This window comes from Odocoileus virginianus, chromosome 31 (genome assembly GCF_023699985.2).
Source record: "Odocoileus virginianus isolate 20LAN1187 ecotype Illinois chromosome 31, Ovbor_1.2, whole genome shotgun sequence".
Lineage (NCBI taxonomy): Eukaryota > Metazoa > Chordata > Mammalia > Artiodactyla > Cervidae > Odocoileus > Odocoileus virginianus.
In genome coordinates, this window is record NC_069704.1 from 16,621,952 (window position 1) to 16,636,890 (window position 14,939).

The 14,939-nt window shown below is 36.3% G+C and overlaps 1 protein-coding gene across 3 annotated transcripts in view; it reads right to left on the bottom strand.

The window, feature by feature from the left end:
- Positions 1 to 6,059: 6,059 nt before the first annotated feature.
- The window catches only part of FSD1L (fibronectin type III and SPRY domain containing 1 like), a 66,799-nt gene continuing 57,919 nt past the window's right edge, over positions 6,060 to 14,939 (bottom strand). For all 3 annotated transcript variants that reach the window (XM_020869465.2, XM_070459348.1, XM_020869468.2), the window contains 2 exons: positions 14,387 to 14,475; positions 6,060 to 12,127 (listed from right to left, as the gene is read on the bottom strand). In XM_020869465.2, coding sequence (XP_020725124.1) covers positions 12,005 to 12,127; positions 14,387 to 14,475 — 212 coding nt within the window. In that variant the 3' untranslated portion in view covers positions 6,060 to 12,004. The remainder of the gene's footprint in view (positions 12,128 to 14,386; positions 14,476 to 14,939) is intronic.

Consider the following 14,939-nt stretch of genomic DNA (forward strand, 5'->3'; position numbering starts at 1 on the left):
TCCTCCTCCAGGGGATCTTCCCCACCCATGGGTCAAACCCGTCTCTCCTGCATCTTCAGGCGGATTCTTTACCACTGATCCACGTGGGAAACAACTGAGTTAATATTGCTCTTGAGGTTGAGGTGCCTGGGAAACACCCAAGCTCCAGCGAACTGTTACACTCCTGTTAAATTCTGGAAATACACATTCAGTTCCAGACCGGACTTTTAACTGTAATCCAAAGAATTACTGTAAATGAACACCTATGAATCCGTTTTGACATAATTTTGAAAACTCTAAAGCACTGAACAAATCACTGTAATTTTAAGTTCTTTCTACAAGAATTTCTATTATCAGCCCATGGTGAAAACTGGAAAGACTCTCCTCATATATCTGAGTCGTTTGCTAAACCTTTTCATTTTGAAATCAGCATTTTATAATAGTAGTCGTGCTGGTATGTATAACACATTTATTGTACTAATACCTAATACTGTATATACGTTCTCTTACACCCTTAATTATTTTTAGTGGGTTGATTGGTTTCCAACTTGATGTATGATAGATGCATTTTTGTGCCTTCTAGAAGAATGCCATTATGAGTGCTCAATAATGCACATGGAATCTGAACTGTTTTTTGGAAAAGTATATGTCTTTCTCATTTCCCAGGGTTATGTTCCTTGTAAGTTTCTTACTTTTCCTTGCATAAGTTTCCTGTGTACATACAGATTTATTTAGTATGTAACCAGACAACACCAGTACTGAACCCCAGTTCCCTTGCTTGCTGCTCAAAAGGCTAGTACTTGAGACGAGTGTTAGTGGAAAAGGAAAATTTGCTTTATTCAGGAGGTCCGCAACCTGGGAAGACGGTGGACTGCTGTCCTAAGGCTGTCTCCAGGCTGCTAGTTAGGAGACAGATACTGTAAAGGCAGTGTGAGGGAGGGAGCAGGATGTGTGACCAGCTTGTATGTAGTTCCTGGACTGGTTAGCATCAAGGTGAAGTTTCCAGCATCACCAGTCTTCTGTTTTCAACCAGTGTGTGGTCTATGTGCTTGTGGTCAGCAGCTTTCATCTGGTGGGGGCCCGCTTCCTGTTAAAATAACAAGACTGTCAATCAGACCTTTGTATCTTTCAGGGAAACAGGGAGTTTGGTAATTCTGTGTGCCTGGTTTAAAGTCTAAATTGTTGCCAGTTTCCTGGCCCAATTGCTTTTCTTTCTCAGTTCAGTTCAGTTGCTCAGTCGTGTCCGACTCTGCACCCCATGGACTGCAGCACCCCATGGACTGCAGCACGCCAGGCCTCCCTGTCCATCACCAACTCCTGGAGCTTACTCAGACTCGTGTCCATCAAGTCGGTGATGGCATCCAACCATCTCACCCTCTGCTGTCCCCTTCTCCTCCTGCCTTCAGTCTTCCCCAGCATCAGGGTCTTTTCGAATGAGTCAGTTCTTCGCATCTTTGTTTCTACATCTTCCCTAATCATTAACTATTAAGCCAGTCTTTTGAGAATCACTGGGAGACTAAAGCTTTTCTACAAACAAGAGGCAGGTGGAGGACATGGTGGGGTGGGGGTGGGGGTGTTGTCTGTCACAGGGAAGGTCCCCTAGGGTCCTGCTCGGTCACAGTCCCCCCTTTTCTTTGACATTCAATTCTGAAATGGGGAGCAAGAAAGGTTTGGGATAAAGAGGTTAATTATAGTCACCAGAAGAACTGTTTTAGGGGACTCAGTTTTATACAGAGCCCTCTTATTACTTGGACTAGTAGTTAGTAGGTTTATTTAAAAAGTAGGTAACACTCAAAGGAAGGAAGTTAGCAAAGATTCATGGATCACTGGATACAGGTGTTCACCTAAAGGACTGAAGATGGTAAATTTTGAGCATCAAAATGAATAACTGCTATTAACTGAAATACAGAAAATACATAAAAATTCTCGGCTTCACGGTTCCTTACATGTGAAACTCATTAGTCAAGACTGATGACTGCCAGGGCATGAACTCACTACCCTGAAACTTGATAAAGTCATTGAGCATTTATGCTGCCTTTTAGAACAGGACTGCAGTGTAATCAAAATGCTAATGAGAATTCCAGCTAATAAAGAATGAATGATAGAACAATCATTGCTACTCCTAGTGAAATAAGAACAACCCTCATCAGCAGAGGCTAAAATTAAGTTGAAATGTTGATGGGGAATTTCTTAATAGATGGATTAGGCTGGAACCCCCTGAACCCACTGATCAATCTTATCATTAACTCTGGGGCAACATCACAGCATGCACTTTCAGATGTGATGCAACAGAAAGTACACAGCACTACCTATGAAAGATTCTTGCCTAAAAATTGAACCCACATTCAACCATAACTCTTGATTTAACAGAGGCTATAGAGAATCGCTCAGAATGTGGAACATTCTACAAGACAAATGCCCCAGTTTCTTCATTAATGGCATTTAAAAGGTGGTGGAGGGAACTAATGCAACATCAGACTTAAGAGACATGCCCAAATGCAATGTATGGACCTTGTCTGGACCCTGATTTTAAAAAAGCAACCATAAAAACACATTTTTGGGACAACTGAAATTTTAATACGGACTGAGCCATTAGATAATACTAACGGATTGCTGTTAATTTTGCTAAGAATGTTAATAGAATGTGGCTGTGTCATCATCATTGATGTATACTGCAGTACTTATGGGTGAAATTTTTTAGAACTTAAAAACTGACAAACATGGCAATATTTTAACAATTAATAAATCTAAATGATGAGCATAAACATGTTCATTATAAATAACCTACTCTTCTGCCAAGTGGCTCAGTGGTAAATAATCTGCCTGCCAGTGCAGGAGATAACGGATTCCATCTTTGGCTCTGGCAGTTCCCCTGAAGAAGGAAATGGCAACTGACTCCAGTATTCTTGCCTGGAAAATTCCATGGACAGAGAAGCCTGGCAGGTTAATTCACTGGGTTATAAAGAGTCAGACACGACTGAGCATGCATGCATGCTTCTGTATGTTTGAAAATTGTCATAATAAATTAACAAGAAAAGGGGAAAGTTATCAGGTTCACAAATGTAAAGTGCATAAAAAGTCTTGTTCCATGTAAAGCTTAAAAAAGACAGTTATAATAGAGGATTACATTAGTCAATCTTTTTTTTAGCCACGCCTCAGGCATTCAGGAGACCTGGTTCTCTGACCAGGGATCTAAACTATGTCCGCTGCAGTGGAAGCACAAAGTCCTAACCACTGGACTTGCAGGGAATTCCCATCACTGGCCAATCTTTTGATTTAAACTATAGTCTTTTTAAATGTGGACCAACTGACTAGCTTTTCTTACATAAACCAGAGACATAATGGATCATCTATAGTTTCTGGCATATTTCTTTAAAGTGGACCAGGAACTTAAAAGATAGAAGTGAAGGAATTCAGAGTCCTAGATTTGTATTTTTCTTTTTTGCAATCCTCTATAATTTACGATTATCGGATACAACTAACTCGTCAGCAACTTGATCATCATCACTGAAGTTCCCCCACCTTCCTGATAAGTAACTTTTCATACTTGAATTTCATTGGTTTATGTAATATTTAAATTATACAACAATGCCATTGGCACAAGTAAGTTGGGGAACAAACAGCTAACTAGAGGTATACATACCATTCAGCTGGCAGGAGCAGTACTTCAGGACACCAGAGGGGAGCCCAGCCATGATCCTTCAACTCGCTGTGAATCACAGTCACTATACTTTAACCTGGTTTGCCAGTCCAGTTAGAGGAGGGGTACAAGGATTGGTAAAAAACGGTCCCTATTATTAGCATATCCATCATTTAAAAATCATTTAGATGCAGTAGCACATACACATCCTGGCCCACTCTTAACATGGTGGGGTCTGGGGCAAAAGGGTAGAAATGGAAGCCAATCTCGATTTAAGTGTCTAAATACGTAAGAGTCGATCATATACACATAACATATAGACTTCTACCTTGATAAATATTCCTTCTCAAGAAACAGAAATCTAGGTTCAAGATTGAATTCTCAGACACATGCTAGAAAGCGACAACAGGAGAACCCGGTCAGCCTGCTCTCCCTGCAGTCCCCTGGGACTGTTTCCTTTTAGCCTCTAGCTGCAGCTTGCCCAAGGGTCCTGGAAGCATGAAGGTGGACATTCCAGTCTGCACATCCAAACTCCTGAACTGCCTCCCCTTGAGTCTAGTGGTATATGTCTGTAGTGCAGAATGTCTTCAGGATGGATTGGGGAAGAGGCCTGCATGTGTTATGGAAGCCAGCTTTGGGCTGAGGATTACGGGATCCTGGCTATTGAGTTCATAGTGGGTAGTGGAACAGACTAGGAGTGGACACAATTCCTCACCAGCTTCACTTGTTCATTCTGTGGAAAGGTACAGCCTGAGACTGAGGATCAGGGCAGGGACCCCTTCTTGCCCAAGTCTAAGTGTACATGCCCATCCCTATGGTATCATGTTACATTACTGTTGTGCTTGCTTTTTCCATTTCATGGTGTCATGAAAACCCTCCCATTAATAACAGTATCAGCTGTGTAGGGTTACCTGGAGTCACTATCTAATCCCACAACCTCGTGCAAAATGGGCATACACATACTCCTAGTACCATGCAGTGTAAAGGTAAAATGAGGTTAATAAGGGACAGATGAGCAGAAAAGTGGAATGTACACAATTTCCTGAGTTCTTGTCCCAGAGATCCAGTCAGGCACATTAGGAGTGGTATATCAAAGAAAAGTTTCTCTAACTGAGGAAGCAAATTCCAAAAATGGTCTATATAACATTTGGGGAGGAGGGGGCATGCAGAGCATGTCTGCACAAGTATACAACAACCTGTGCAGCAACATAGAAAAGGGACGCCTTCGGAGCCATGGCAGTGCACGGCTGCCCATTAGGTTGTTTGTGTTCGCTCTCATAATGCTGCAGTGTGCGTGTGCATGCATGCTAAGCGACTTCAGTCACGTCCAACTCTGTCACCGCATGAATCTTACCCTGCCAGGCTCCTCCGTTCAGGGGATTCTCCAAGCAAAAATACTGGAGTGGGTTGCCATGCCCTCCTCCAGGGGATCTTCCTGACCCAGGGATTGAACCCGCATTTCTTAAGTCACCTGCATCAGCAGGCAGGTTCTTTACCACTAGCACCATAATTTGTGAGTGTATATGTAACAGAAATACCTAGCAATGGAATTCAACCTTTCAAGTGAAAGTGAAGTAGCTCAGTCGTGTCCGACTCTTTGCAACCCCATGGACTGTAGCCTGCCAGGCTCTTCCATCCATGGGATTTTCCAGACAAGAATCCTGGAGTGGGTTGCCATTTCCTTCTCCAAGGGATCTTCCCAACCCAGGGATCAAACCTAGGTCTCCTGATTTGCAAGGCAGACTCCTTACCATTGCAGAAAGTCCTTATGTATGTATTTAATACCTTGATATTACTTGTTCTCCAGAAATGCTGCGCCCATTCACACTCCATCTTCTGTATGAAGGTATTGGTTTCTCAGCATCTTTGTCACACTCTTCTCCTTGTGACTCAAAACTATCTAGTATCTCTTCATTCTCCTCTTGGTAAAAATGATCTTAGTTACAAGAGCTCCAGCCTTGTGTGGTCATTGACTGGTTTTCTTTTATCTCCCAAACTGGTTTCAAGTTAGAATATAAATTTTAAAAAATCTTAGCTTCTGATTCTGTCTTAGCTACCAAAATGTAATCCAAGATGTGACAACTTCCAAAGACAGAAACTAAGTTCCTGGTTTATATAATAGTTACTCACAGCATCCACAGCTGCACTGTACAAGCAGCAGCTATTAATATTAGCAAGATGTGGCTCTTTACATTTAAGTTAAAATGAAAATTTTAGTTCCCTAGTTGAACTAGCCATACACATTTAAGAGGCTTACTGTGTTGGACAGCCCAGGTTACAGAACGTTCCGTCATCGCAAACAATTGCGTTGAATGGCACTGCTCTAAAATATAAAGCTTTGGAGGTAAAATTTCTAATGGCTTTTTTAACTCTCATGCTCAACAGCACACTGTAGATATTTAATAATAAGAGTGGATAAAATGCAAGCACTGAAGCAAAAGAAAGCAAGAAAAGAAAGTTTAATTTTTAGATGAGATATTCCAGGTGTTTTTTTAAGAATTTGGTTATTCTATACAGAACATACAATCATTTCAACATACAAGTTACTCTACCTTGAATACTCTATTTTGAAATTTCAAAAACCATTTTAAAAGCTTTGTCTTGTTTCCAAAAAAAATGAGGCAAAATGCTTATTATAAACACTAATTTTCAGCACTGCGTACACTGTAAGTAGTTCATTAATGTTCTTCATCTTTAACTTAAACGTTAAACCTGAGGAATTAGAATTTTTACTATCAGAACTGCATAGCAAAATCATGTCCAAATGATAGAAAAACCAAATAATCTGTGGATCAAGATAATTTGTAAGCCACTTAATTCAGTTTAAAGCAAAACATGTCAGGAGAGATAATAAATGATATCCAGGTTAACAGAGTTTTGAAATGCGTCATTGTATTTTTAAAAATGATAATGCAACAAAAGTCATCAAATGTTTTAAAAGGTCACATACACCTTATATCATCTATCCAATGACAACAAACTGTTGAACCAACTAAAGCTGGTATTTTGCAGAAGAATTATTTAGGCCAAATTCAGTCTTTGCATGTGGCATTGAGCAGTCATGAAAGTGCAAATGCCTAGATGGAAACACAGCTTAAGTCATTTATTTATGCTACTATTCTACTCTGACACACGTTAATGCTATGGGAGAAATTTTAAGTTCTAGAAGTCTTGATATAGAGTACACCTTGATGAGAAAATACAAAAAAGGCCACAAGTCATGCATAAACTAAAAATGTTAAAGGATATTTTAATCAGGCTTTAAAAAAAAAAAATCAGGTTTCATGTCCTGGTGATACCACTTTAAGCACATGCTTTATCAAAGTAAATGGCATCTAGAGGTATCCAAACACTAAAGTCCATTATTAACTAAAAGTAATACTTCACATTTACATAGCATTTTACTGTGGTTGAATCTATTTCATATACTCCATATCATTTTATTCCTCACAACAGCCCTGTGAGGTAGGCTGAACAAGTTACATTGTTGTAAAGGCAAGTTACATTGCCTTTATGTAAGGCAATGGAAGCCCAAAGATGATTAAGTGATTATGTAGAGATCACAGATATAGTATATAGTAGAGCTAAGGTGATTAATTTTAAATACTTTAAAAAAAATTAAGCCAAAATATTTTTTTATATCTAGAAAATTTAAAGACTAGTGGTTTTTAATACAAATCATTTCAAAACTTTAGCTATTATATATCTTATTGTATGAATTAGTTATAAATTTGATTTTAAAGAGTCTCCCCTAAAAGGCAAATTAGACTCAGTGCTTTGGTATCTTAAGAGATTTTGGAAATGTTTAAAAAAAAAAGCATTCTCATAACCCTTAAGCTCTCCAACAAGTTCTAACACTAACAAAAATATCTTTTACCAATCACTTAGAATAAACTTAAGTAGCTCCAAGGCAAAGCAAACACATTCACCTACGGGCTGTCCTATATACTGTGAAATCCTCTACATGTTCATCCCCAAGAACCAACTTATTTTGATTGGGTACCGTTAAGAAAATATACCAATTTAAACTAACACAGCCCCAATGATTACAAATCAAAAGTCAGTATACCTTACACTGACTCAGAATTAACAAACACTGTTTTAATTTGAATGTGAGTAGTCTGAGGAGAAAAGTACTATGGTAATCTCTGATATTTATAAGTCAATACTAACCTTTATATGGCATACCGAACAATATATTTTCAACAAAAACATATACCAAGTGTGGTCCAGTTAACCTCCAAATTACTCAAAAAGCTTATTTACATTAATCAAATATTCCAGGTAACAAAGCTATCATATGTGACATGAGCATCACAAGTATTTGCATAATATGAATACTGTAAGATATACACAAAACTAAAACTATGCTGACTACGAGGTAATCTTTCTGCAATGATTAAGGAAAATTCATGATCACTTATAAATGCTCCAGCACTGGCATTATGAAATATAAATTTAAAATAACTTTATGGTTATTTGGATGCCGAGTAAATTTATGCTGACCATTCACTTCCCTAAAATAATATATTCAGTGTAAAAATAAAATCAAGGAAGAAACTTTTTCAGACACATCTTACATGACTACATATAGGTGAACCATTTTACATGCAGTTAATTATAATTTTTTATAAACTCTTAACATTTACTTTTTAAAATTCCTGACTGATTAGCAAAAAATTGTTTTTAAGATGCAAACTTTGTCATACCTCTCAAAAGCAGCAAAAGTACTGTACGCACAGAAAATCAACTTCACAAAGTTAGGAAATCTGAATAGAAAGTATGACTGCCATCCCAGACTTAAATATTTGTTACATGAATTAACCAATGAATGAATACTGGTCTTATAAATATGGAGTTTTCGCCAAAAGAATTATCATGATGATTTTTAAATACAGTCCTTAGTCTGTTTAGCTCAGATTCACATATTTTACGGAAGTCTACACTGTCCCTTCTAAAATGAATACTTTGAAATAATCATTTTACATATGTATCCTTTTCCAATTTTCCCCATATGTTTCCAAAAGACATTAAGTAACTTAATAATTTTATGTGATTTAAAGTATATGGAGGAAAACTAATCATTCTGGGTAAGTCATGAGATAAGAGTATCTTAGCCTAACTAAATCATTTTATTCTTTGTATCACTGAGGATCAGCACAAAAATTCAAATTATATGTAATACTGCGCATACTTTAATTTCATAAGGGAGCAAATAAAACCAAGCCAGTATGTCCCTTCAGATGACAATATGGAGGAGAATGATCGCAGGACAAATTCGATGAAGTCTAGCTGTCCAGCAGCAGTCCATGGTTTGTCAGAATAGTACAGATGCCATCAGTGAAACCCCTGGACAGACAGGCACACCTTTAATACTTTCAAATTGTCTACCTACACCTGGAACATTCAAAGAATTACTGTATATTAAATTTCTTTGTGCATTTAGTTAGTAAATATTTGGTATGCACATATTTACGAAAAGTTAAAGATGTATGTGACACAGTCAGTCCAAAGAGTCAAAACGAAATGTAAAAAAATTCTTTTTTCTAAAGTGCTTAAGGCAACTCCTTCATTTTTTATCCAGTTTACTACAACTGGTTTGAGATTCAACTGCTAAAAGAGAAAGGCAATACTAAGTGTATATTTTTATGAAACATAATTTTTTACACCTGTGGTATATCCACTACCATCAACCTCTCATGCATTTCTTTTGTAGAAAGCAATCATGTTTGACCTGTTAAAATAAAGAGTAAAAAAAAAAATGTTTTAAAGAGTATACCAACTTTTCATGTCTTCAATTGAGCAAAAAATCTCAGTATTTTTTAATTCCAATGCTAATGAGAATGTTATATATTGTGTCAAGTTAACAGTTACCATAATTTGAGACTATGTAAATAGGCACTATAGTTGATTATTTTCTAGTTTGAAAATGAGAGTGACGAACTTCCTCCAATTTAACTTCACACAAATAAACTTACATGAATTAAGCTAAAAGCCCACATATTTTGTTTCTGTTTTTTTGGGAGGGGGGACCTTTAAGAAGCAGCACAGTAACAAAAAAAAAAAAAAGAAGCACAGTAAGAGGGAAACCCCAGATTCTTATTTTGAAGTATAACAGTATTACTTCAAATGAATTTTCCAAATGATACTAGAATATTTTATACAAAGGGTTTGAAATGATGGGATGAGCACACACAAGAATCCTATGCACTCCTCCAGCCCCTGACTAGTATTTTCCTTTCCTCATGCCCCTGCAATAGAACTCCTCACCAGTATAACATAATGGTCTCTGGTTTAAGTATCAGTTGACAATGCATGGGCCATGGAGCGAGAGCATGCTTAGAGGAAGAAGGCACTTAAAATTAAAAACAGGATATAATTATACAGACATAATAGTAAAAGTTTTTATACAAGAACTTCTGGCTTTTTCATGTCATTTTTGTTAAAATATACGTGACTGTTCACATAAAGCAGCTCCACCACTAACTTGCTGCTTTCAGGTTTAACTCTTATGAAAGAGAATTATAACTTCCTGTTTCCTTAGGTCCTGCAATAATCCTGCTGCAGGAAAGAAATCTGAAATTTCTTTCAAAATCTCTAGGAAAAACAAAAATCAAAATTATATTTATTTTGAGAATCAAAACAATATCTACTTGACAATGTCATACTCTAAACTGCCTTATGGTTTTTAAAATACGTTATCAGACAACAGTATAGATATGACTCTCCTCTGGAAAAATGAATACCCAGTTTGAACAAGACTCATTAGGTTTGTTTTACAAAGAACAAAACATCCCATCAGTAAGCAATAAACTTTAAGAGAGAATGAGCTGTTCCTATCCCACAGGTCTTTCTATAGAAAGTAACTCAAATGTACACAGCAATGGTCACTTCTAGGGAGAAGGTATCATAAGACAATATACTTAAAATATGAATGGAAGAAACTCAACGTGAGAAAGTAACAGCTTCAAAAATTAAGGAATATACAAACCCAGACCTCTTGAAAATGCTCAAGGAATTCTTAAATACTGTAATGACAACTTCCAATTTGGCTCAAAGAACTTGTTACAAATTTTAATCAACTTTAAAAATATAAATGCTTTGCTCAATAATCATGGGTGTTACTCATGGTTTAATACATCTTCCCTACGTACGGTAAAGATCACTGTATGTTGATTTTTGGAAGCATTATGACCCTTTAGAAAGCAAATGAAGTAGCAAAATACTGAGAGAAAAATAACCTCTGAATAGGTATGTCTGAAAAATTCATGTGCCAAATAAGTGAGAGATTAACATAGTTTTTTCAAAACTCTTGTTTTTAACCATTCCATCTTATTAAAAAGCAGATACAGATGACTTCAGTAAAGAATAGTTTTAGGTACCTCCTTTTATAACCTATTCCTTATAGATAAAACTTGAATAGGTCGTGTTTTCTACTTTCTATATAGCTTTAATGATCTTTCACCTTACTAAAAATGTTAAAACTAAGCATAAGTATTGCCAGTTATTACACCAAATTCAAGTGGGAATTTTACCAAAACTATTAAAGATTCTATTAAACTAGACAAAAAAATCAGAAAATATAAAGCTTTAAAAAATCTTACCCATTATTCAAAATAATGGAAAGAAGTCTAATTAAACAAGGTAATGTATAAAGAATATCCCTTTGCAGCAGGTAAAAACTGAAATTTGAGCAATTTAAAGCTATTATATCTAGAAACACTTCCTATCCACTCTCTATTTTGAGTTATAACCGAAAGAGAAATATCACAATATTTGGAAAGAAGAAAATGATACACAATCTAGTTGAAAAACAAAAGACAATAATTTAGCAAACCTCAACTTATTTATAAAAGGGGAAAAATAAACTACTGTAAGAAAACCTCTCTAGCATGCCCAATCAATTTTTTCAGTTTTTTAGAAAACCATGAAAGACTGTACAGTTTTAAAGCTTCAGTGTAAGAATTAAATAATAGATAGTGATGACATTAAAAAAAAGGAACGTATAGAGGAAAGAAGATTTAAATGCTTTTCCCTCCAGCCCTAGGGCTACCACATGTAACTAAACATTTTAGAATAGTCAAAGTAATCTAAGAAACACAAAAATGAGTTTCTATGTAACTACTTAAACACTGCCTTTTTTTCCCATTTCCTCTTCAAAACATTAGTTTCTTGCTCCATGTCTGCTTGCTTCTCTGATATCACACAGCAGGCTCCTGGGACTGTTTCCTACTAGATGCCTGATGCGAACAGATTCCAGACCTTAGAGCAGAAGGTAGCAAAACTGACTTCCACCACTTGTAAACTGCTGTGATTAGTAACTGCATGGAAAAGGCCACCCAATCAAAAAGGAGTGGGGGAAGATAAACATATTCTGAGTAGGCATTACTGAGCAATATTGTTTAAGCTGCTAGTGGAGCCAGTCATTCCATTTTCATTTTTCTGAAGTGTCCTCACAGCACTTGGAACCTGCATCCCAGTACTCAAAGAAAGTCCGCCACACCAAACCTAAGGAAGGACAGAAACACAGCTGCAGTCAGACTTCAGATTAAGGGGAAACTTACAGGATGCTTGTATTTTTCCAACTAAAAGGCAAAAAATCAGTGAACACAAGTGAACATCATCAAATTTCAAACGGAAAACCTTCGTATGTGAACTGAGGGGAAGTAGAAAGGCCAACTCAAGGGTCTTTTAGAACCATATTGGCCAAAGGAAGTCTTATGACAGCAGAACCCACTGGAGCTACACATGAGAGGAAAATAAGGGCTGTAGAAAGTTAGAGACTTTGGCTAAATTCATCCATCATTACTGATACTAAAGTTCACAACCAAGAGAAGTACACAAAGACTCATCTTTCTTATCCCAATTACTGCCTTAGATTTTGATAATGGGCTGTGACCTGAAACTATAGGAATCTAACACCCCTCTGTTAACAGAGTAATCCCATTAGCTTCATCCCTAACTTGTTAACAATAAGAACCCTTTTATAATTCTCTAAGATATCTGAGAAAAACCAAATGGTAATATCCAAATACACTTGCCATATTCTATTATCATAAATGTGAATGAGTTTATGAATGATAAAACTGCTTCACTTGTGTTGAACAAAGCAGCTATCATTCAGTAAAGTAAATGGTAACTGATATGGAAAAGAGCCAGGAGAATTAAAATGTGAATATATGAATCATTTAAACTATCATCAACTGCCATGTATATATCAGACAAGCTTAAATTAAAGCAAGGGAGGTTCTAGAAATTTCTATGTATTCCCACCTTCAACTATATCCTAAGTATTCAATATTCACTCAGTAACTATAGTATAGTTACAAAGAATTTGCAGACTGTGAAACGCATGGCTATATAATTAACATTCCAAAATTTTTAAACTTTAAGGTTCAGTAATGATAACTGTTAAAATACAAGAAAATATGGTACAAATGAACCTATCTATGAAACAGAAACAGAGCCCCAGACATAGAGAACAGACTCATGGCTGCCAAGGAGGATGTGATTAGGGAAGGGGCAGACTGGGAGGCTGGGGTGAACAGATGCAAACCATTACATAGAGAAGAGATAAACAACAAGATCCTACAGTACAGACAGGGAACTATGTCCAATATCCTGGGATAACCATAATGGAAAAAAATATAAAAAAGAGTGTGCAGAGGAATTTCCTGCTGGTCCAGCGGTTAGGACTCAGCGCTTTCACTGCCAGAGCCCAGATGCAACCCCTGGTCAGGGAACTAAGATCCTGCAAACTGTTTGGTCAAGAAAAAAAAAAGTATATGTGTGTACACCTGAGTCACTGTGTTGTACAGAAGAAATTAGTACAACACTGTAAATCAACTATATTTCAATAAAAAATAAATTTTAGAAATACAATTATGAAACTATTATTTTATTGAAAATTAAGTGATTTACAGAAATATTTACTCAAAATATCTAGCACAAAAGTGGAAGAGCAGATCAATGGAGAAAGGTTAGTCTCTTTGAGAAAGTGGCACTGGAACATGTGGATATCCATATGCAAAAAAACAGATCTTAAACTATACTCTGTATCACATATAAAAATTAACTCAAAATGGATCCAAGACCTAAATGTAAAACTTTTTAATTATAAAGCTACAAGAAAAAACAAAATATCTCTGTGACCTTGAGCTGGGCAAAGCATGACATTAACAAGAATATTTATAGAAGTTCTATTTGTAAATGTCTCCAATGGGAAAGCACTCAAGTAGTCAACTAAATTAGAATGTGTAAATAAATCCTGATACAGGCATACAATGAAAAACTATACATATCCATATAAAACTATGTGAACTACCATACTGTGGAAGAACATGCATAAATCTCACAAACGCATGTTGAGCCCAAAAGATATTGCATGATTCCATTTATACAAAGTTGAAAATGAGGCAAATGAATTTATGGTATTAAAACTCAAGACAGTAATCACCTTTGGAGGAGGGCCATTAGAGGCTGGAAATGGGCACAATGTTCCACTTCCTGACCAAGATGCTGGTTACAAAAATGAGTGCAGTCCTATGAAAACACTAATCAAACTACATGTTTATGATTTGCAGACTTTTATGTCTTAACACTTACTTCAGTAAAATATACCCAAAACATACAATCACAGACTTAGGAGAGGTAGACTGGGGAAAGGAGGAGGAATATAAGAAAAAAATAAGATATTGTGTTTCCCCAAATAGACAGCATAGATATTCTTCTTAAAGTTGCCAAAACAAATATAAATTAGGTACTAACCATGAAACCAGGTAGTACTGGCTGAGTAAATTTTGCCTTAAAGGAATACAACAACTGTTTTGAGTTTGCATCATAGAAAGAAAGTTGACCTAAAGGGAAGGAGAAAAAAAGTCTGGTTTATTATTGAAAAAAAAAAATTAACATCTAATTAAGTCTAACATATAATCATGCATAAAAGTAATAACCCAATGAATATTTTGGCATTCATCATTTTGTCACTTTGAGGACTGGACTCAGGAATTCTCACTTGAAAATCAGTGGTAAACATGTTTAAGAAAAAGCACCCCCCCAAAAAAAAAGAAAAGAAAAAGCCCAAATCCACTTTTCTTTCCCTGGTTTTTAAGATCTCCATAGTGCTTTCATAATCTGGCACTATCCAATTATTCAATTATAGACTTCTCTTTTTTACCATTATTTAACAAATGGTTCCCTTAGCCCAGTAAAAACCATGGTTATTTCTTCCTCCTTTTTTTTTTTTTTCACTATAACCAGCCTTTCCACTCAATCCTATCACCATTTAAGGTGTACTCTATTAGACTTTGTCCTCTAATTA